At 43.7% G+C, this 21,443-nt stretch overlaps 1 protein-coding gene across 5 annotated transcripts; it reads right to left on the bottom strand.

The window, feature by feature from the left end:
• Positions 1-2,961: 2,961 nt before the first annotated feature.
• On the bottom strand, positions 2,962-21,406 carry WDR87 (WD repeat domain 87). Of its 5 annotated transcripts, XM_077132018.1 has the most exons (8): positions 21,178-21,364; positions 17,593-17,785; positions 15,549-15,669; positions 14,300-14,470; positions 11,811-13,898; positions 11,014-11,282; positions 10,299-10,558; positions 2,962-9,945 (listed from the first exon to the last, which is right to left on the bottom strand). In XM_077132018.1, exons 3-8 carry the CDS (start codon positions 15,621-15,623, stop codon positions 4,616-4,618), a joined length of 8,193 nt encoding a protein of 2,730 aa, XP_076988133.1. In that variant the 5' UTR covers positions 15,624-15,669; positions 17,593-17,785; positions 21,178-21,364; the 3' UTR covers positions 2,962-4,615. The 5 variants fall into 5 exon arrangements, with proteins under 5 accessions (XP_076988133.1, XP_076988130.1, XP_076988131.1 ...); XM_077132014.1 differs by having other exon boundaries at positions 2,963-9,945; positions 11,014-13,898; XM_077132015.1 differs by lacking the exon at positions 17,593-17,785 and having other exon boundaries at positions 11,014-13,898.
• Positions 21,407-21,443: the final 37 nt, after the last annotated feature.

The raw sequence follows: 21,443 nt of genomic DNA, 5'->3' as shown, positions 1-21,443 counted from the left end.
GTGCCTTTTGATGTGACAGTGACCCTGTCACTGGCCTCTGTTGGGCGAAGGTATCCTTTTTGTTGATGCTGCAATTTGGACATTTTCACGGCCTTAGAACTGTGTATTTGTAACCTAATCCTCTTTGTAAAAGCCTATCAGTTTCTGGTATACTGCATTCCAGCAGCATCAGCAAACCAAAAAAGATTTTGGTACCAGAGAAGTAGGGTGCTGCGATTTGAAAATACCAAAAATGCTGGAACAGCTTTATAAATAGATAAGGGGAATTTTCTGGAATAATTGTGATATGCTTGAAATAAAACACCTGAATTCCTTTGAACAAACTGTTGGTAGAAATGTGGACTCTAAAGATACCTCTGATGAGGCTTTAGACACAAATGATGAATGTGGCATTGCCAACTGAAAGAAAGATGATCCTTGTTTTAAAGTGGTAAAGAATTTGGCAAAACTGAGTCCTGGTGTTGGATGGATGGTAGAATTTGAAAGTGATGAGCCAGGATACTTAAATGAAAAGATTTCCAAACTAAATGTGGAAAATGCAGCCTGGCTTCTCTTTGCAACTTATAATAAAATGTGACAGAAAAGAGATAGGCTGAGAACTAAACTCTTGGGTACAAAGAAACCAGAAATTGGTTTAAGAAGAGTCTGAGCTTTTGGAAAATGAGTCCCCAGGGAATGGGGCCCCACTTGAGGATTTAACCAAACATGCAACCACTTAGTGGTTTCAGCAGAAGCCAGAATTGGATATGGAATTATCCAGAAAGGATTTGTGGAAAGTCTTATTGTTGGTTATGATCCCTGTATACTGCATGGAAAAAACAGCAAGAATGTTGTGGGATTTATATAAATGGAACCACTGCCAATCCGGGCTAAAAGGGATAGAATAGGTACAAATGACTACAGAGGCAGAATCATAGAAGCTGAGGTTTTGGAACCAGGAAATCTCAAGTCAAGAGAGTGGATCCACCCATGCGTGTGGGGAGAGTGAGTTTGCCCCACAGAAGAAGAATGGGTTTTAAAGTGTTCCTGTCTCATGCCTCAGAGAGGGTGGAGCATGTTCCCCAGGGATTGTGGCGAGCCTGTCCACCGCCCTAACTGTTCTGAAGGGATTGAGCATGTGCCTTGGAGATGGCAGAGTCCAAGTGCCACCAAGATGCTTGTGGAGGTTGATTTCCCCATGCTCCTCAATGTTACACCCATCATCCCAGTGTTTGGAGAGAACAGAGCTGCTGCACAAGCCCTTGGAAAGGGTGGGACTGAGCTTTCTCAATCCCAGAGACTGAAATGTCATTCTATAAATGATTATCAGACCTTAAAAATCTAATGGAGTTTTCCCTGCAGGCTTTTGGAATTGTATGCACCCAGTGACCGCTATTTCCCTTCCAATTTCTCCCTATGGAAATGGGAATGTTTATCCTATGACTGTTCATTCTTTGTATACTGGCAGCAGATAACTAGTTCTGAGTTTCACAGGTTCACAGCCAGAGAAGAATTCTGCTTTAGGACAAACCATGCCTGTAGCTGATTTTTTTATGAGAACTTGTATTGCTTTTTGACCTTGTATTGCTACTGAAGTGTTTTAAAGCTTTTGTGATATTGTGATGGAATTAATGCATTTTGTATGTGGAAAGAACATGTCTTTTGGGGGTCCAGAGGGTGGAATGTGCTGGTTTGAAATGGTTATGTACCCCAGAAAAGCTATGTTCTTATAATCCAATCTTGTGGTTGCAAACTTATTGTCAGTGGGACTTTTTGATTACGTTGTTTCCTTCAAGATGTGACCCTGCCCATGTAAGGTGGGTCTTAATTTACTTACTGGAGTCCTTTTAGAGAGGAACATTTTGGAGAGAACATAGATAGTTGTAGATGCAGAAGGATCCAAAGAGCTGAGTCATTTTGGAAACCAATCCAGGAGAGAAGGACCAGTAGATGTCATCATGTGCCTTTCTATGTGACAGAGAAACCCTGGACATGATAGGCCTTTCTTGAGTGAAGGTATACTTTTGTTGATGCCTTAATTTGGACATTTTCATGTCCTTAGAACTGTAAATTTTTAACCTAATAAGTCCTCTTTGTAAAAGCCAATTTCTGGTACATTGTATTCCAGTAGCATTAGCAAACTGAAGCAAAGAGTATATTGGGGAGAATGTACCTAAAAAGTAAATGAATGAAACATATATCACTCAGCTTTCAAAACTAAGCATACTACCAGTTTCACAGACTTCTAGTCAAATGTTCTGTTTAGTATATTACTGGCTTAGGATAAGTGCTTAGAAGTGAATGAAACTTGTATCACTCAGATAAAAAAAATACTTCAACAAAGAAAAACTAGATGAAGCAATTTTGGTAAGATGTTAACAATTAAATCTACTTGAAGGAATCTGGAGGTTCATTATAATACTCTCTTCTACTTTTTTTAATTGAAAGTTTACATAATGAGAAAAATACAAACAACTTCTGCTGTCATTCTGGCAAAATGGGCTATCTGCATTGTCACAGCCAGTACACAGGATCCGAGATTTTCTGAAGAGCTAGTCATAGACTTCCTGATTATAGGACCATAATGGTTAGACAATTCATTGGATTTTCTTTGTTTTGACCACAGGGCCCATTAAAACCCACTTTAAAAAGCTCACCAGACCACTGATACCCTGCAGAATCAAGCAGCCACTGCTATTATTGCCTTTCTGGGTCTTTCAGAGAATTTGTCAATTTCATCTTTGTTGTCAAATTGATGGAAATAGTAGTCTCTTATTGTTCTAGTTTGCTAGCTGCCGGAATGCAACACATCAGAGATGGATTGGCTTTTAATAAAAGGGGATTTATTTCATTAGTTTTTCAGAGGAAAGGCAGCTAACTTTCAACTGAGGTTCTTTCTTACTTGGGAAGGCACAGGGTGATCTCCGCTGGCCTTCTCTCCAGGCCTCTGGGTTCCAACAACTTTCCCAGGGGTGACTCCTTTCTGCTTCTCCAAAGGCCTGGGCTGAGCTGCGAATGCTGAGAAGAGGTATGCTGAGCTGGTTGGGCTGTGCTACATTGCACTCTCTCATTTAAGCACCAGCCAATTAAGTCAAACATCATTCACTGCAGCAGGCACGCCTCCTAGCCGACTGCAGATGTAATCAGCAACAGATGAGGTTTATGTGCCATTGGCTGATGTCCACAGCAATAGTTCTAGGCACCTTCACCTGGCCAAGTTGATAACTGAATCTAACTACCACACTTATTCTTTTTAATGTCTGTAGGATCTGTAGTGAGATCCTCTCTTTCATGCTTGATATTTTTAATATGTGAACAATACTTTTTTTGACAGACAAGTAAACAGTAGTCAAAAAGGAGAAAGGATACAGATAAAGGCTTCAGATTCAGCTGGAGTATCCTTTATTATGCTGCCTTGCCAATTATCCCTTTGAAATTTTCTGCCCCCAGCCCCCAGCTCTCACCTGGCATATGGCCCAATATGGATGAGCCCAACTTCAGAGCCAAAGCTATCAATGCCCTTGGTCTCCAAGGTGACTACAACTATTCAGAATGTCCTCTTGCCCTCTATCCTCCTCTGTCTCCCAAAGCAGACACAGGTGGAGAGGGCAGAATAATAATGGAGAGGTTGGGGTGGGTTGGTAATGGCACAGATGGGTTACTTTATAAAAGCTGTTGAAAGGTTCTGTTTACCTGGGAATAGGCAGTTCTGAAGTCATCAGAGTGGGCAGAAGAGGTCAGGGAGGGAACAGGATTACTGGCAGTGACAACTTCCTCCATTTTATTATTCATTTCCTCTAACTTAATTGCTAGAGGGAAGGCTCATAAGTGCTTAGAAAATTAGGGAGCCATCTGGTCTTCCAAGTTATCATCCCATCACCTTCCCAAATCCTTATGCCCAGGTGGTACCAAAGAAGTAAAAAAATATAGGCTTCCCTCTATTCTTCCTGCTTTAATCGCAAATGATCTCACCCCTTAGTGCCATCTACTGATAAAGTCACACAGGTGGTGCTGGATAGAAGTTGTAGAATTTTTCCTTTGCTCTGAGGGTCTCCATAAATGTCCACCATAATTGCTGTTTGGGGCTGTATGATCAGAGAAATAGAGTCAACCTCGACTATATGCCCTCAAATGCCAAAGGGAAAAATGTTGGATCTTCTGATACTAAAACTCATTCTCTTCCCATTTATATCAACTTCTCTTACATTACTGCCAAATGGACATCGGTTTTTGTGCCAAGTACTTTCCTTCCCAGTCTTTGGGAGGAGATTTGTGAGACACAAGGAAGGAAGAGAACAAGGATAGACTATTCTGCCTTAAGGCTTCCACAAAGTGAGCAACACTGGCTTTTGGGTACTGCTCCCATGCTCAGGATAATATATCTGAGCATATATTATCCCAGGATACCTTCCATAAGAACCACAGATTGGGGAGAAAAGACACACCAAAGTGCTTGTTTCAAAGGAGCGCCTCCTCTTTATTCCACATATAGAAGCTGGTTTCTGGAGCTGGGTGGGGAAAATGCCTTGGCCTGGCCCTAACTCTCTGTGGGTGCGAAGGATTGAGGGCTAGATTCTTGTGATTAAGCCTTTCTCCATATGGGAGTGAGAAGTCATGACCTCTAGTCAGCCCCAAATTATGGGGTGGGAGCAACAATATGGGGCAATTCCTTGGTGAGGTGAATATCAGCTTGGGGCAGGCTCTTCCAGGCAAGTTCTAAGATCCCATACTGGGCGATGCCCACGGGAAGAATGGTGCACACATTGTTCTCCCCTGGGAGGGGCACCACCTCCTGGAACTTCAGAGAATTTCCAGGCATATGAGAACCACCACAAAACAAGTGGTAGAACAGTCGCTCCCCAGGTACCAGCTCCATGTCCTTTAAGGCCTCTTTGTAGATTCTCTTTTGGGGCTGGGACTCCTCTCTCACTAGCAGTTCTTGTAGCAGCCTCTGGATTCGGGGAGACTTAAGTTGGTACAGCTCCATGAGCTGGCAAAACTGTTTCCTCCAAGTAGTGCTGTCTTTTGCATATCGCTGCTGCAACATCCGCAAAACATGGTACAGCGCCACGAAAGTCTCCCACCGAGGCACTTCCTCCCTTTTTTTAGAGATGGTCTGTGCCTTCTCCACCTTGGGCAATTTGGGAAACCTGCTCTTCTTCTTAAAAGCCCAGAAGTCCTTTTGAAACATCAATGCTAGGGTTTGTTTGTCCACAGAGGCATGGGTACCTATGGAAATGTCTCTTGTGGCAGGATAGACGTGTTGCATCTCCATCTCCTTGAGAGCAATGGACATCTGCTGTGCCCGCTCACTTCTGCAGGGTTCTCCTAAAAGATGCCAATTAACAGCCTTTGGGTCTGGAATCCTCTTAATAGCTAATGGGGACTTTGGTGTGGGGACAGCCAAAGGTTTTAGCTGGCTCTCCTTTTCCTTTCCCTTTATAGGAGGGATCACTTTCAGGTGTTTTGTACCCATAAAGTCCTTACTGGGTTTTGAGATACCTATGCCTTGTGATTCCAGGGCCTGCTTGTGATGGTGCACGATGGTTTGAAGTTTGGCCAGATGCAGCCACTCCAAGTTTCCCTTTGAGGTGAGGTCTTCGAGGAGCTGGCACAGCATTTGGAAACTACCCCTGGAAAGCTGCTCTCCTGCTTCCATCTGTTCTAGGACTTGGCAAATCCACTCTACCTCTGAGAGGCTTACCCCTGGATATTGTTCCTCAGCCAGAGTTTGGGGGACAGGTAATTGGGGGACTTCAGTCTGTCCTGTCAGATGACGCTGCAAAAACCACTTCCACCTGCCACCCGGTGGCTTACGTCGGAGTTTTGGACTTTCCATGAACTGCTCAAATGTTTGGGACATGCTTGAGGCCTTCAAGTCCTTCTCTTGGGACTCCAAAATTGTATCCAAAACTTGTAGAGATATGGGCTTATATTTATCCAACAGTTCTCTTCGTTTTTCCCCAAACCTTGTTCCTGAGAACATCTTGAGTCCTGTGGCAGTTATTTTTCCCCAAGATATGTGTTTATGTGATACTGGCACTGGTATCTTCTCTTCCTTCCCCAGAGCTACTGAGATTAGTTTCTTGGAAGGGCTTTTCAGAATTCCCAGTTTTAAGCCCCTGCCTTTGACCTCAGGAGTTACTTTTCCAATGGGAGGGAAAATCTCCCTTCCTCTTTGGGCTTTTCCTCTTTCTTGTGACTTAAGTAGTTTCTTTATTTTTTTAAAGATTTCTTCCTTCTCATCCACCTCTACTTTAAATGTGCTTTCCTTCTCTTTCTCCTCTTCCTTTTCACCCAAACTTTCCATGTACTCCTCACTCATGCTCTCCTCTTCCTCCTCCTCCACTTCTTCCTCTTCCTCCACCTCTAGCTCTTCCTCCTCCTCCACTTCCTCCCCCACTTCTTCCTCCACCACCACTTCCTCCTCCACCACCACTTCTTCTTCCTCCACTTCTTTTTCTTCCTCTTCCTCCTCCTCCTCTTCCTCCTCCTCTTCCTCACTTTTGCTTTTCTCCTCCTCAGACAAACTCTCTTGCTCTATACTGTCTAAAAGGCTTTCCATTTCTTTAGAAAAGCTCTCTTCACTTTCCTCCTCATCCACTCGACTGAGAAAACCTCCTTTTAGCATACCCTCAATTCCTTTTAGCTGCTTTCTCTTTCTCCATCTTGCTTTAAAGAGTGGGATTTCCTCTTCTTCCTCTACTAATCCCTCCTCTTCATCTGCTATTCTGTTTTCTTCCTGTATTGCTTGCTCTTCCCTAGCCAATCTGCTTACTTCCTTAGCTATTTTTTCTTCTTTCTTTATCAACCTTCTCACTTCTTTGGCCATTTTTCTCTGCTTCTGAGCCAGTTTCCTCTCACCTTTGGTCATCTCTGATTGGTCCTCAGAAAAATCCCACCCCTTGCTATCAAGTTTATCCTGTACCTTCTTCAACTTCTTCTCCTTCACAACAAATGTCCTCTTCATCTTTGTCATGTCGATTTCTTCTTGAATTAGTTTCCTTTCTTCTTTGACTAGTTTTTGAAGTATCTTTAAGATTTTTCTCACTTTTGCTGGCTCCTTGGAAATGTCCTCCTTTTTGTTAACTAATTTCCCGATTGCATTGGCCAACTTCCTTCCTTCATGGGCATATACTCTCTCCCCACTAGCAAATTCCAATTTTCCTTTCGCAATGTCCCTCTTCTTTGTGGCCAATACCCTATCTTCATATGTCAGTATCTTCTCCTCTAGGAACAATTTCTTCTCAATTGTTTCTATTTCATCCTTAGTCAATTTTCTCTCTTTTGCAGTGTCTTGAATCTCTCCCTTGGAGATAGTTTCCTTTACCTTAGCCAGCATCTTCTTCTCCTTGGCCAGGTTCTTCATTTCCATCTCTAGTGTCATTTCTTGCTTGGCAATATCCTGTTCTTCTTTGAGCAGTTTCTGATCTTGCAATATTCCCCTCTTCTCCATGGCCAGTTCCATTTTTTCATGGGCCAGTTCCTCCTGTTTCTCAGCTAGACTTTCCTCTACATGAGAGAGTGTCTTCTCTACATAAGCCAGTTTTTCCCTCTTCTTGGTCACGATCTCCTTTTGCTGCATCAGCTTCTCCTCTACTAGAACCAGTTTCTCCTTGTATTTTTCCAGATTCTTCTTTATTTGGACTAATTTCTCTCTGTTCTGGGTGAGTTTTAATTTATTCTGGATGAGGCTGTCTTTCCTCTGAGCTAATTTTTCCCTTTTTTGAGCCAGATTCTCCTTCTGCTGAGCCAGATCCTCCTCCTTCTGGGCCATTATCTTCTTGTTCTGTGCGAGTTCCAACTTGTTGTGGACAAAGTTTTCCCTTTCCTGGGCCAGTTTCTCCTTGTTCTTATGCAGTTGCTCCCTTTTTGGGGCCAGTCTTTCCTCTTCCTCAGGCATTTTTTCCTTTTCCTGGGCCAGTTTCTTCTCTTCCTGTATCAGGAGTGCTTCTTCCTGAATCAGTTTTTTCTGTTCATAAGCCAGTTCCTCCTCTCGCCAGGCAAGTTTCTTCTCCTGCTGAGCCAGTTCCTCCTTTTCCCTAGTCAGTTTCTCCTCTTCCTGATTCAGTTCCTCTTCTTTCCAAGACAGTTTTTGCTCTTCCAAAGCCAGTTCCTCCAATTGCTGGGACAGCTCCTTTTCAATCCATACCATATTTTCTTCCTCTTGAGCCAGTATTTCCTCTTTCTGGACTAATATCTTTTTTACACCAGCCAGTTTTCCACCTTTCTTTGCAAGTTGCTCTCCTTCTCTGGCCAGTTTCTCTAATTTCTTGGCCAGTTTCCTCTTCTTCTGGGCCAACTGCCCTACTTCCTGGCTTATACTCTCCTCTCTCTGGGCCAGCTTCCCCCCTTTCTGGGAAAGCTTTCTCTCTGCCTGGGTCATTTCCCCAAATTCTCGGGCCAGTTTTCTCTCCTCTTGAGCCAGTTTTCTCTCCTCTTGTGCTAGTTTCTCTATCTCTCGTGCCAGTTTCCTCTCTTCTTGTGCTCGTTTTCTTTCAGCTTGGGTTCTTTTCTTCTCCACCCAGGCCTTTTCCTGTTCTTCATTTATCTGTCTCTGTTCTTCTGTGACTAACTCTTCTTCTTCTTCCCATTCCTGAGACAATTCTCCTTCTTCCGAGACCAATCCTTCTTCATCCTCAGGCAACTGTTCTTTGGCCCTGGTTGACAAAATCTTTTCAAAGGTCTGTTTCCACTGATTCCATTTCAGTTTCCTCTTGTCCCTAGCCAACATTTCCTCATCTGGGAATTGCTTGTCTTCTACTCCACGTTGCTTCTCCTTTTCCTGATAACACCACCAGTCCCAAGCTTGCTTCCATTCATTCCAGGATACCTTTGTCACATCTCGGTCCTGTTTCCACTGATCCCAGGACTTCTTCCATTCCTGCAAAGACAGCTTCCTCACATCCATTACTGCTTTTTCTTTTTCCTCAACCACTTTCCCATCTAGTTCTGGCATTTCCCTCGCTTCCTTACTCATTTCCCTCTCTTCTTCGGTCATTTCCATCTTTTCCTTATCCACTTTTATTTCCTGCTGGGATGGTTTCCTTTCTGGCTTAGGTGACTTCTTAGGGAATTTCTTTTCTTCTTTCTTCAGTATTCGTTTTCCCTTGCTTAAGTCACCTGGTTCTAAAAAAATAACTTTCTTTTTCTTGCCTTTTTTGGGAATCATCTGGGTTTCCTCCAAGTCTTGCAGGTCTCTTGCTTCCTCTAGCACTTGCTTTTGCTCCTCTGATAGCTCTTCTTCCTTGCCTCTAATAACCATTTCTTCTCTAATTGCTTCTTCATGGATAAAAATTGGTTTTTCCTCTGGCCAGGCTACATCCCAGTCGAGGTCCTCAAGCAGAACCTGGCTTTCTTTCTTCAACAAGGGACAGATCTCCTGGAAGAGCTCCCAGCTAGGGCGCCGATCTGCCAGCATGTCCTGAGCTATGGTCACTATTTCAGTGCTTAGCGCTTCTGACATTTCTGTTTGGGAATCTGATATCCTCAGGGTCATAAGATGACAAAGATCGTCCCGCCATGATGAGCCATCTCCCATGGTAGGCCTGCGGCCAGGAAGTCCAGAGGCACCTCGCCCACTGGCCTTAACTTTCTTCACAATTGTTTTCTTTTCCTTTACAGTTGGCTGAGGTACCTCAATTATAATGTCAGCTTTTCTCTTTTTCTTGTGTTTTTTAATGGGTTTCTGAGCTGTCATTTTCTTGCCTTTTCTGTCACGTATTTTCCTCAGCATCTTCAGAGTCAGGGCAACATAATCCTTTGAGACAACTTTCTCCGGTGGTTGTACAGCATCTTTTAGCATACTGGGGGTTGGTGATACTCTGGGATGGATGGTTGTATCCTCTACATCAACGGGTGCCACTTCATTATGATCACTTTCATCCTCTAAGGGATTTGGCTCTGTGATGATCTGTTTAGAGTCTACCTCTTTTGTCTTCTTAAGAACTCGCAACAATTTTCGGGCTGCAGGGAAAATCAGGAGATGGAGGTAAGGAATGCATGGGATGCTTAAATGAAATCTTTCCCAATATCTGGTGAGAACTAAAAGGAATTGGGGGGGAAAGTAGCAATAAAGGGGACTGAGGCCTTAAAATAAAAAGCATTCTACTTGCTTTATTCACAGCCCTCCCAAATCCTAGAGAGACAGGTCTTGGAGTCTCCCTGGGCTTGAGTGGATCCTTTCTAAGAGGGGTCCTTTCTGGAAGAATATCTTTCTACTTATCTCTTTTCCCACCTAGTATCTTTTGACCCTCCTTAGCTCTAGCTACTCTGCCTCTGGGGCCCCTGAGATATGGACCAAATAACCCCATACATACTATGCCTTTTGGCCCCTGCTCGGCCCCGTCTTTGGCCTTTGCTGGGCTTGGTGGTCACTTCATGTTCTTCAGGAATTGTGACAGGGGATTTAAGTTCGGAATCCCTTGAGACATCTAAAGAAAAAGCAGGCTTTTCATCTCCATGTGACAAAGTTAGATTTTCATTCAGTCGTTGTTCCACTTGACTATGAAGGATTTGGAGATCTGTTGCCCGCATACCTAGCAGATGGTCCAGTGGTTCCTCTCCAATCATTTCCTGCCTATGAAAGTCAAAGGAAAGGATGCACCCTGCTGAATTAGAGATGAGATGGAGAATGAGAAGGAAAGAAATGCTGTAGAACAGGAAAGGGGTTTGGCAAAGTAGCCAGGAGAGAGAGCATATGTAGAGGCAAAGGATGGCCAAGAAGAAATGAAAAGTCTAGAGTCTAGGGAGTCAGGATGGTAAGGAATGGAGTGCTATTTATTGGGGCTATGGGAGTAGAAGAAAGGAATAAAAAGAAGATTGAGAAGAAGTCAAATATAGGAGAGGAAACAGAAAGGAGTGAGCAGTCAGGGAATTGTCAGCATAATGTAGGAATAGGAAAAAGGTTATGAACAATACAAAGTGAGAAATGAACAGTGAAGAGATAGAGAGGGAAGGGAAAATGAAAGATAGGAAAAGGGGGAAAGAATATTAAAAGCTGTTAAAGAATTAATGAAGGCACAAACAACTTACTGCATTTCCTGAAAAGTGTCTCGGTTCTGGATCAATTGTAAAAGAGAGGATTTACAGTGGATTCCAGTGTCAGCCATGAGGCTCAAAGCCTTACTCCTCACCCTTTGGTCCTTGTCCATTAATCCTCGGGCTAGAGGCATGGCAAAGAGATGAGTGATCATTCCTAGACGCTTCAGCCCTTCCCAGGCTAGCTCTCGGATCTGTGGGTTAGAATTGGCTGAATCATCCAGCAGACGATGGGCTGTCTCCGAGCGCAAGGCTGGAGATACCTGGAAAGAGGCAAAGATTTGTCCTAGTGCACAGACACAGTATTGGAACTTCAGTGGGGAAGCATGGATCATAATATTGAGGATTGTCTCAATCAGGCTATTAATTGTTATTTCACTCATCTTTCTTCCCAGCCAACTGCGGTTTACTGTGTCTGTAAGCACAGTATAGGTTATATCCTTGGATATTCTCTTTTCTAGGAAGTCTTCATCCTCCTTCTCCTGTATGTGTTCTTCTACTTCACTTATAGCTCTTACCCTACCATGCCAGAAGAAGAATTGTTGAGTTTTGTCCCATTCCAATTCCCGCTGGGGTGGGTGCAGGCTGCATTGTAGGTATATTGGGCTGCCTTCTGGCCAAAGTCGAGCACGAATCACTGAGTTGGGGATGTAGCCATCGGGGGCAAAAAGCCATTTCCGCCCATGACCAAAGTAATATCGCACTATCTGATAAGGGTTGAGTCCATCCCACCCAGTCAGCTGTAGTTGGGGAGGAACCACATAATGCGGATGGCGAACTTGGTTGCTCACCTGCAGCCAATCAGTTTGCAACTCTTGCAAGGATCCACGTTTGGGGGTAGACAGCCATACTGGGCCCCCTTCCTCCTCATCTTCTATGACATGTGGTACCGTATGGTCAAAGGCAATAGCCCGCCTATTGATAAGTTTCTCCAAACCCACTAATTCCTGTTTCCCATGTCCAAGGTAGATGTACTTGGGCACAAACATGGTCTCAAAGGAGAAGAAGAATCCTGGTGTGAAAGGCTTAGGGACTTCTAGCACTTCATCTGGTATGCTCATAAAGGAAAAGTGAACCAGTATGGTTGGGGGAAGCAGTTTTAAACAGGACACCAGATAAAGACTCTGGTTGAAAGTCACAAGCAGGTCGCCCCGGTCATTTGCAAAGCAGAGTGGGCCAAAATGCAATGATGAGTCTAGCATGGCTATAAGTCTACCATAGAAGTCCCAGATCCGGACAGAGCCATCAATACCACCTGTGACAAAAAGACTCAGGGACAAGCAGACATCAAAGGATGTGATGGCACACTGGTGCAAAGGCAATGTCTCTGTGAATATGGAGCCTTGTGGTGATTTAAAGGATAAAAAGTCATGGAACTTCCAGAGACGCAGGCAGTTAGTTTCCGTGATGGCACCCACAGATTTGGGCAAGAGTATTAGGTGTTTTAGGTGACAGCTGCTAAGAATGCTGGCAAGGGGCCGCAGATGTACTCTGCTTCCTTCAAACACAGCCTCTGATAGGTGTACATAGTCATCCATACCATAGGAACAGAGCAAAGAACTTTCTCGGCCACCATAAAGCCCTCCTGACAGTGTAGAGAGTGCTAATACAGCCCCAAAGTGCATAAATTTCTCTATTCGGGCACAGCTGTGCTGGGAAAGCACTCTTATCACACCACTCTGGTGCCCAGAGAACATGAGTCCTTCTAGACCCCGACCCAGATGGAAATATCCATAAGCCAGGCATTGTACTAAGTCCTGAGAATCTGCTGAGGTGCATAAAAGATATTTGGCTGGGCAAGGGCAGCGGGTTGTGTCAAATACCAACACCTCTGAGCTGCCTGTTGCCACAAAGAGCTCCTCTTTATCTGGGTCATAGGCCCAATCTACAGCCCGGTCTAGGATTGAAAAGGGCCAGGTGACAACCAGGAGCTCCCCCGTGAGTGGGGACAGAAAGCGTAACAAGCCATCTTCAGTAGTGCACAGGATCCTGAACCAGTTATCTCTACAGTAGACCCGACGCACCTGCTGAGGAGCAGAACCACAGACACTGAAAAGGCTATAGAAGCAGGGCAGACGGCGCAAGGAAAAACTATGCGTAGTCTGGCAGAAGAAAGTAATGTTATCAATAAACTGGAGTCGATGGAGTTCCTCGCCAAGTTCTAGCCGCCGCAGCAGATTCCCTGAAGTAAGATTCCATTCTTTGATTAAGCCATCGCTGCCAGCTGTTAGCAAGGTGTGGGCCTCTGGCCGGCTGCGGATACATATCACTGAAGAGGAATGGGCCTTGAAATTGTGGAGGAATTGGCTTCGACTGAGGCTCCATGCTTGTATTTCTCCAGCCTTATTTCCAGCATAGAGAAATCCCTGATCTAAACAGGTGTAGCAGCAAGTGATGGAGGAGCCACTGCCAGTGGAAGTGAACCTCTTCACCTCTCCCAGCCGGCCATGGCCCTGGCGCTCAAGGACCCTCACTACAGTCTCACACAGGGCTAGGAGGGAGCCATTGGGGCCATTCACTATGATGTCTTGGACAAGTTCATCACCAGGCATGGAAACCATGTGGGCTATTTGGAGGCCCTTCCCACTTCGTTCAATGACCCAGGTGACCACTGCCCCCAAGATGCCTGACAGAAGCATCTTCATTTCTGGGTCATAGCAGAGGCAGATGATGTTGAAGCGGCAGGGCACTATACCCAGTGGTTTGAATGCCCGAAAGTGATCCCCAAAGAGCCGCAGAATCAGGTCACCACAGTATGCCACAATGATGTGAAAAGAACCTGTGTGGACCATGGACTGGATGGGGGGCAATCGTTCAATCATGGAGAAAGTTCTTTTCTCAACCATGTCCTCAGTTTTGCTCTTCATCCATACTACAGCCTAAAACAGAATAAAATGGAAACTGTTTAGAAAAGAAAGTAGAAGAGGAAAGGGTGGAATATTCAGCTGCCTTCTCCTGCTCTTGCACTAAGGAGGAATTGGAAGACTCTAGAGTGATTTTACATCCTGGTGATAGGACTTAGACATACTGTAGAAGCAGGAAGACTAGGACCCATCCCCAACATTGGCCTACTTTAGGAGAACCATAAAATCTAATCAATGTGGAAATTTAATTAGAGAAAGGGTGATGGTGGGGTGGAACCCTGTATCTAGAACACTTTCATTCAAGGATCTGAATTCAAGAGATCTGTCTTCCTTTTGTCAGTGTAGGGTGAGTGTTTCATGGGCATGGAACCTGTAGAATGGACTAAGAGAGGTGAAGAAAGGCTAAGCAGTTTTACCTGTATTTCTTTGGTGCTTGATGATACCCAAGAGAGCGAGGCAAAGAAGTTGGCATCACTGAAGTAATGGCAGATAAGTGGCATATTTTGAGGATGACGAGAATCCTTGAACAGTATCTGGGACCGGTCACTCAGCACAACTACTTCATTCTTTCGGTCCTCTAAAGGTTGCTGTAGAAAAATATAAGCAAGGTGTGGGCCTCTGGCCGGCTGCGGATACATATCACTGAAGAGGAATGGGCCTTGAAATTGTGGAGGAATTGGCTTCGACTGAGGCTCCATGCTTGTATTTCTCCAGCCTTATTTCCAGCATAGAGAAATCCCTGATCTAAACAGGTGTAGCAGCAAGTGATGGAGGAGCACATGTCATGAACTAAGAAGCCAGGACATGTGCACTAAATATATCTTACACAAATCAAAATGAAACAGTTCCTAAAGTCCTACCTCAAATGCAAAGGGCAACTCCTGTCACAACCATAGGTACACAACTCATCACCTGTTGGAAACCTCCACTTAACAAGCATGTAACAAAATCTCCAACACAAGAGAGAACCAAACCCCTGCGGGGCCTACCTGGGCAAATCTTATAACCTGAGCACATGGGAAAACTGATGTCTTCCCAACATGAAGTTAGGTATACCTGTTCTCTAACATTCTCCCCTGTGTCGAAAAAGCATATATATCATAAAAGACACAACATTTGACAAATTATACAGGAAAGTACATTGTCTTATACCCACAAGTAATATAATAGGGTTTCTGAAAAGCCAGTGCAGCTTTACGTTATTAAAGCTGGAAACTGCACTAAGTAAGACTTTAGGATACCCTACCAGGCCATTAAATTTGACATATATATAATATAAATCATCCAACAGTGATAGAGTATGTGCTACAAAACATGTACCTATGATCCATTTGCACAGAGTCAGCCACAGTAAAGCTGAGGTTGGCAAATTTTCCCTCTGGTGCCTTTTCCATTCCTCTTTTAGTAAATCTCTCTTCCTAGGGGGTTGGATCCTCTGACCATGCTCTAAAGTGCTAACCTCCCTCTATCCAAATCCTTGCAAGAGGTCCCTAGGCTCACTTGGAATTTGATGGACCACTTCCTATGAAGATATTAATTGTCCTTATGGTCTGCTCTGCTTACATTCTGCTTCCATGAAAAATTCTTCCCTCCTCTGAAGTGCTTGCTTATAATTGTAAAATAGATAGAGGCCAACATATGTTCATGTCCCATATGAACCCATACCTTGCTTTTATGTATGAGGTCATTTATGAGGCATTTAAAATCCTTCCACAGGGGAACGAGTCTAGAGGAAGACATCACTTTTCTTTTCCCCAGTCCTCTTCAGGATGCGTTACTTAAAAACCTGTGTGGATCCAAAACAGGCCATCTTAGCACTTTGACTTTTTGAGGAGCTAGGAATGAGAAGGCAAGATCTACAAACTCATGTTTATTGAATATCTTCGGAATGTCAGAAAATATGCACAAAACATAACTCATCTAATTTAGTCCTTACTACAGCCCAGCAAGGTCGACATTATCCCATTTTAGAGATAAAAAATTGAGGTCCAGAAAAGGTAAATAAAGGAGTTAGAAATAGAATAGTAACATTTTCTATCATAACCCAGCAGGATATTATGGGTGAAGGAAGAACAGAAATCTAGAGAGAGGCTAGAAAGGAATGTTCTTACAGGCAAATAATAGTTCTTTGATGGTGGTGGTATGTCAGGGAAGCATTTTGTGAGCACTAGTGGTTTTCAATGTGTGATCCCTGGTGGAGGAGGTATATCTTAGATTCCTGAGCCCTGTTCTAGACCTACTAAATCAGAACCATGTAGGTGGGACTCAGGAACCTTCACTTGAAACAAGCTCCCTGAGTGATTCCACTGATATTCAAGTCTGACCATTGAAATGGGAAAGAGAGATAAGGGACACCCAGGACTAAGAGTGAGCCCCACCCAACATAGCTGAAAAGGATCCAGACATATAGCCTTGTAGGTTTTCCCAGGCTTGCTGAATCAGGTAGCTCTCTTACATGTGATACATTTGTTCATCATCCTCCTCCCCATTCCCTTCTCTTTGGCCTCCATGAGGACAAACCTCTACTTTTCCTGGTTGGATTGTGAATAAAGTCTGCTTTAATAATCCCCTACTGTCAGGGGGTCTGTCATTACTGGTATGATGATGGGCTTGCTTTTCCTCATTTATAAAATGAAAATGCCTACTTCACAGGATGTTGCAAAGATCAAGTAAGACAATTCAGGTAAAAGTCCTAAGTATACTCTGAAATAATTATGATTGCTTTTTTTAGGCTGGCCTAGTTCTCAGACATGTGACCACTCTATACCTTCCAACCTACACTTTGTATTGAGTTTAGATGGTCTGGAAACTTGACAGCTAATCTATAGTATGGCCAGCAAAGGGCAATGGAAGTCACCTTTGTGTCTGCCAGATGAAGGAAATCAACTTCTGGCTCAGAGCACTTGTGATCCCAGGCAAACAGTACCAGAACCACTTGAGAACTTGTTAGAAATGCAAATTATTGTGCCCTGACCCACAATTTAATTGAAAACCCTGAGGTGGGACCCAGCAATTTAGGTTTTAACAAGTTTTCCAGCTGATCTTTTTTTTGTATGGGCAGGCACCAGGAATCGAAATCAGGTCTCCGGCATGGCAGGTGAAAGTCCTGCCACTGAGTCACTGACACACTACCCTCCAGCTGATCTTTTGCACACTCAAGTTTGAGAACTGATTTGGAGAACTGATGGGGTCCCAGATCACTTTGGCCTGGACCACCTGAAGCAAGGTTGGCAGAACCCACCCTCTTTGGTATGGCTAAGCCTAGGCTTTGTGTTGCCACAGACAACTGGATCTGGAGGGAAATAGGTAAAACTTACCAACTCACCATCATCCTCTCAAGTGCTGAGTGGGTTAGAGCCCACAAAAAAAAAAAAAAAGCCTTCACGTCAACTACTTACTAGTTCTCAAAAGAATCCCGAGGAAAAGGCATCATCATCTCCACTGTACATATGGGGAATGTGAATTCAGAGAAGAAAAGAGGCATGTGTTCAAGGTTACCAGAGAAGATTCTAGCACTAAGACGAAATCCATAGTTCAGGATTCTTTTTACCCTATTAGAGGAGGAAGAGGCTCTGCCAGCTGATGCTAAGGAAACTCTATGACTCACAAACCCACTCAGGATAGGAACTGAGGATAGGATGGTAGACATCAGAATCCCTTCTGCCTACTCTACTCTACCCCTAGGCTGCATGCTGCCCATTTTGACCACCTTTCAGGAGATAGTGTGATCCTCTTCAGATCCTGTACATCAATAAATGGCTCTATGGGTCAGGCTCCACAGCTTAGGTTTACTCCACAGGCTCCTTCCTGAGGTCCCAGAGTTGCTGAGAAAGTGGTCATTTATATGTAATTTGCAGTCACTGCCATTGCTCTTCTACTAGGTCCAAATTCTCTTGACCAGCCTAAAAAAGTAAGCAGTTGGGAACCTTTGGTGGCACATTCCTAGGGGGTTAGTATGAAAGAGGATCTTCACCCACAAACTCACTGCCCTCCCCCCTCCCCCCTACATAGACTCTCAAGGGTGTAAATCTCCCTCGCAATGTAGGACTTGACTCCAGGGGATAAGCCTGAACCTGGCATCATGGAATTAAGAAAGCTTCTTACCAAAAGGGGGAAGAGAAATGAAATATAATAAAGTTTCAGTGGCTGAGAGATTTCAAAGAATCAAGAGGTCATTCTAGAGTTTATTCTGATGAGTTAAATAGATATCCCTTTTTACATTTTAATGTATTAAAATAGCTAGAAGGAAATGCCTGAAACCACCGAACTGTAGTCTAGTAGCTGTGATTCTTAAAAATGACTGTATAACTATATAGCTTTCACGGTGTGACTGTGAGATTGTGAAAACCTTGTGACTGACACTCCCTTTATTCACTGTATGGACAGATAAGTAAGAAAATAATGACAAAAAATAAATAAATAATGGGAAGTATAACCAGTATGGGATGTTTGTTTTGGGGTGTTCTTTTTAATTTTTATTCTTTTTTTTGGAGTAATGAAAATGTTCAAAAATTGATTGTGGTGATAAATGCACAACTATATGATGATACTGTGCACCACTGATTGTACACTTTGGATAATTATATAGTATGTGAATATATCTCAATAAAATTGCATAAAAAAAGAAAGAGGGCTTTCAAGCCCCACTGTTCGTTTATTTACACACATTTTTCTGCTCTATAGGCCAGCTTCCTTGGGTTACCCTCAAAAGGTGTCCTCTCTCCTAAAATCCCCTAAATTTTAGCCCCTAATCTTAGTACCCATTCTTAAAAGCAAAATCCTAAATAAATACCAGTTGCCTTAATCCCAATGGTCTTGACTCTTTAATATCCTAATTATCCAAAGACGAACTAATGGGGGAATTCAAGTCCTGTGGCCACTTAGAAGACAGGGCATTTGAAGCTGAGATATGGTGTGTCCTGCACACGGTGGAGGAAACCAGGTTTGTGATGGAGCATTGACACTGACTTTAGGTTTTCTTTTTAGTTTACCATTCTAAGGTAAAGTGTCAGTGGTAGTAATGACAGAGCACAAGCATCCAGGAACCCTGTAATAAAGAGAGTTGGCGCTAGAGGGCATAGCACTCCACAACACTATCAGGCCCTTGCACTCCTTGGAGTCACTCATTGGCTGCTCTGTAATAGATGTGTGAGAAGATACAGAAGTGGTTCTTGCCCAACAGAGCTTACAATTCAATAGCTCAATAGGAAACGCAGGCACAAAGAGAAGTCATAAAATTAACTACAATGGGAAATTCTGGATGATGGGTATATTAGTCTTTGAAATTTTTTGCATCTTTAAATTTTCTCTAACTTGAAAACAACTCATGCTAGCGATGTTCTAAGAAGGAAAAGTACAGGGTGTTATGATTACATATGACAATGAGACCTCATCACCTGAAAGGAAGCTGACGTGTACACTAAACTTTGAGGTAGGGCTCTGCATAGATCATACAGCCTGGCAGGTAGGTCTTGCATTAGGGGAAGGGAAGCAGAAAGCCTAGTTAGCATAAGAAGGGCCTGGTTAGTTGACTGTAAAACCAGAGGGGCAACCTTGACTTGCTTTGTTCTTTGAATGACATTAGTAATAAGGAGCCCAAGTCTGTTCCCTAGGCCTGGGGACACTACTCTGGTCTCACAGGTGACTTCACAGCTAGGGTTGTGGCTGGAATACACTTCATGGGAAAGAACAATTTTCCAGGCTAACATTAACTAAAGGGTGGGCTAGTTTCTAATGAGTGGATCCCTGGGAATAATAATGATAGCATCTGGGACTGATTAGGTTGTCAAGTGGTAACTAGGTATTTTACATAATTATTTCCCTTAATTCTTACACTGATTCTATGACTTAGCTATTATTCTTCACTTAAATGGACATGGTAAAAATATTGAAAATGTACTAAGGGGCACTAAATGAAAAGAAAGTTGTTCCTTCACACCTGATCACCTGTCTCTCTGTTCCCCCTTTCCAGAGGTAACCCTGGTGTGTCTTTACTGTGTCTTTCTAAGGAATTCTGTATATACGAAAGCATGCAAGTAAAAAATACTCCCCTTCTTCTTCTTATACAAATGGGAAGCATACTATACACATTGTTCTGCACTTTTTTCTTGTTTAATAATTAATACATTTTGTTTAATATGTCTTAGAGATTAACTCATATTAATACCTTTAGCTCTCCCTAATTTTTCAACAGCTGCCACCAGGATGGTACTCCATAGTGTGGCTCAACCATCACCTATTTATCCAAATTTTTATTAGTGGACGCAGAGCAGTTTCCAACATTTTGCTTCTACAATTCATGCCACAAATGAATATCATTGTTAATGCCGTGTGGATTTTTCTTTTGGGGTGGAGCAGGATGGGGTGGGGTGAGGGTGCGGGTGCGGTGGGGTGCATGGTCCGGGAATCAAACCCGGGTCTCCTGCATGGAATGCGAGCATTCTTCGACTGAACCACCCATGCACCCTTGCCTCGTGGATTTTAAATTTAATTTTAATTAACTTAAAATTTTAAGCTGAAGTAATGTAAATACTTCATTAAACAACGTTAAATGATTTTGGATATATTGGGTTAAATAACTTCAAATTAATATCACCTGTTTCTTCTTACTTTTTAAATGTAGTTTAAAATTGCATATGCAGCCTGCATTGTATTTCTGTTGGACGGTAGTGCCTTGTCAGACTGGTGGTGGCCTGATACTGAACTGAGAGTTTTGTCAGTTCTCTCAGTACCGAACTGAGAGTCTGTTTTTATTTCTCCTGTGTTCACATCTTCAGCCAGCCTGGCATGGAATCGGTGCTTAATACATTTTTGTTGAATGAATAAAGAAATAAATGATCCTCTGCCCTCTACCAGTTTCAAGTCTTACTGCACATTTTCCTGGAAGGATGAGGTGGGAAGACTATTGATTGGGGTTTCTTGACTAGGGTATCTTACAATTACAGCCAATTCCCTTGGCTGTAATCCCTATACCGTAGGAGTGACAAAATTCTTTTTCCTTTTATAGGGTCGGATCCTGAATTACGTCAGCAGATGAACTCAATTTTGGACAAACTTTCCCAGGCTGTAGGTACTCAACATATATTAGTGACCATCAGAATATGTGATAAAAGAACGAATGGAGGTAACAGGGTCTCCAGGGCCATCTCCTAAGTCGTGGTCCTGAGGCTCCAGGGGAGGGCAGAGCTCTGGAGCTGCCCAGACGGCGAAAAGGCGATCAAATCCGGGTACCCCAAAAAAACACCCGGAGGTCTGGCCTCTCCCTCCTCTTTGAGGCAGGGACCGCGCCTGTTACCTGCGACAACGGGACTCCCGGCAGGGGGCGATAATGACGAGTGTAATGACACTCGAGTTCCCGTGTGAAAGGCCACTCCTAGAGCGAGCAGCTGAGGAGCTACTTTAGGGATACGATGGAAGACTTCACAGAACGGTTAGCCCCTCAGCCCGCGGCTCGCACGCTTACCAAGACAGAGAAGTGCGTACGCATGCGCAACGGAGACGACAGGGCTCGCGCGGGCAGGAAAAATTCCACTGCGGGACCACGCGCAGGCGCGAGCGGCC

Source organism: Tamandua tetradactyla, chromosome 16 (assembly GCF_023851605.1).
Source record: "Tamandua tetradactyla isolate mTamTet1 chromosome 16, mTamTet1.pri, whole genome shotgun sequence".
NCBI lineage: Eukaryota > Metazoa > Chordata > Mammalia > Pilosa > Myrmecophagidae > Tamandua > Tamandua tetradactyla.
The sequence above is the reverse complement of the archived record's forward strand: the minus strand, read 5'-3'. Positions and strand labels throughout refer to the sequence as shown.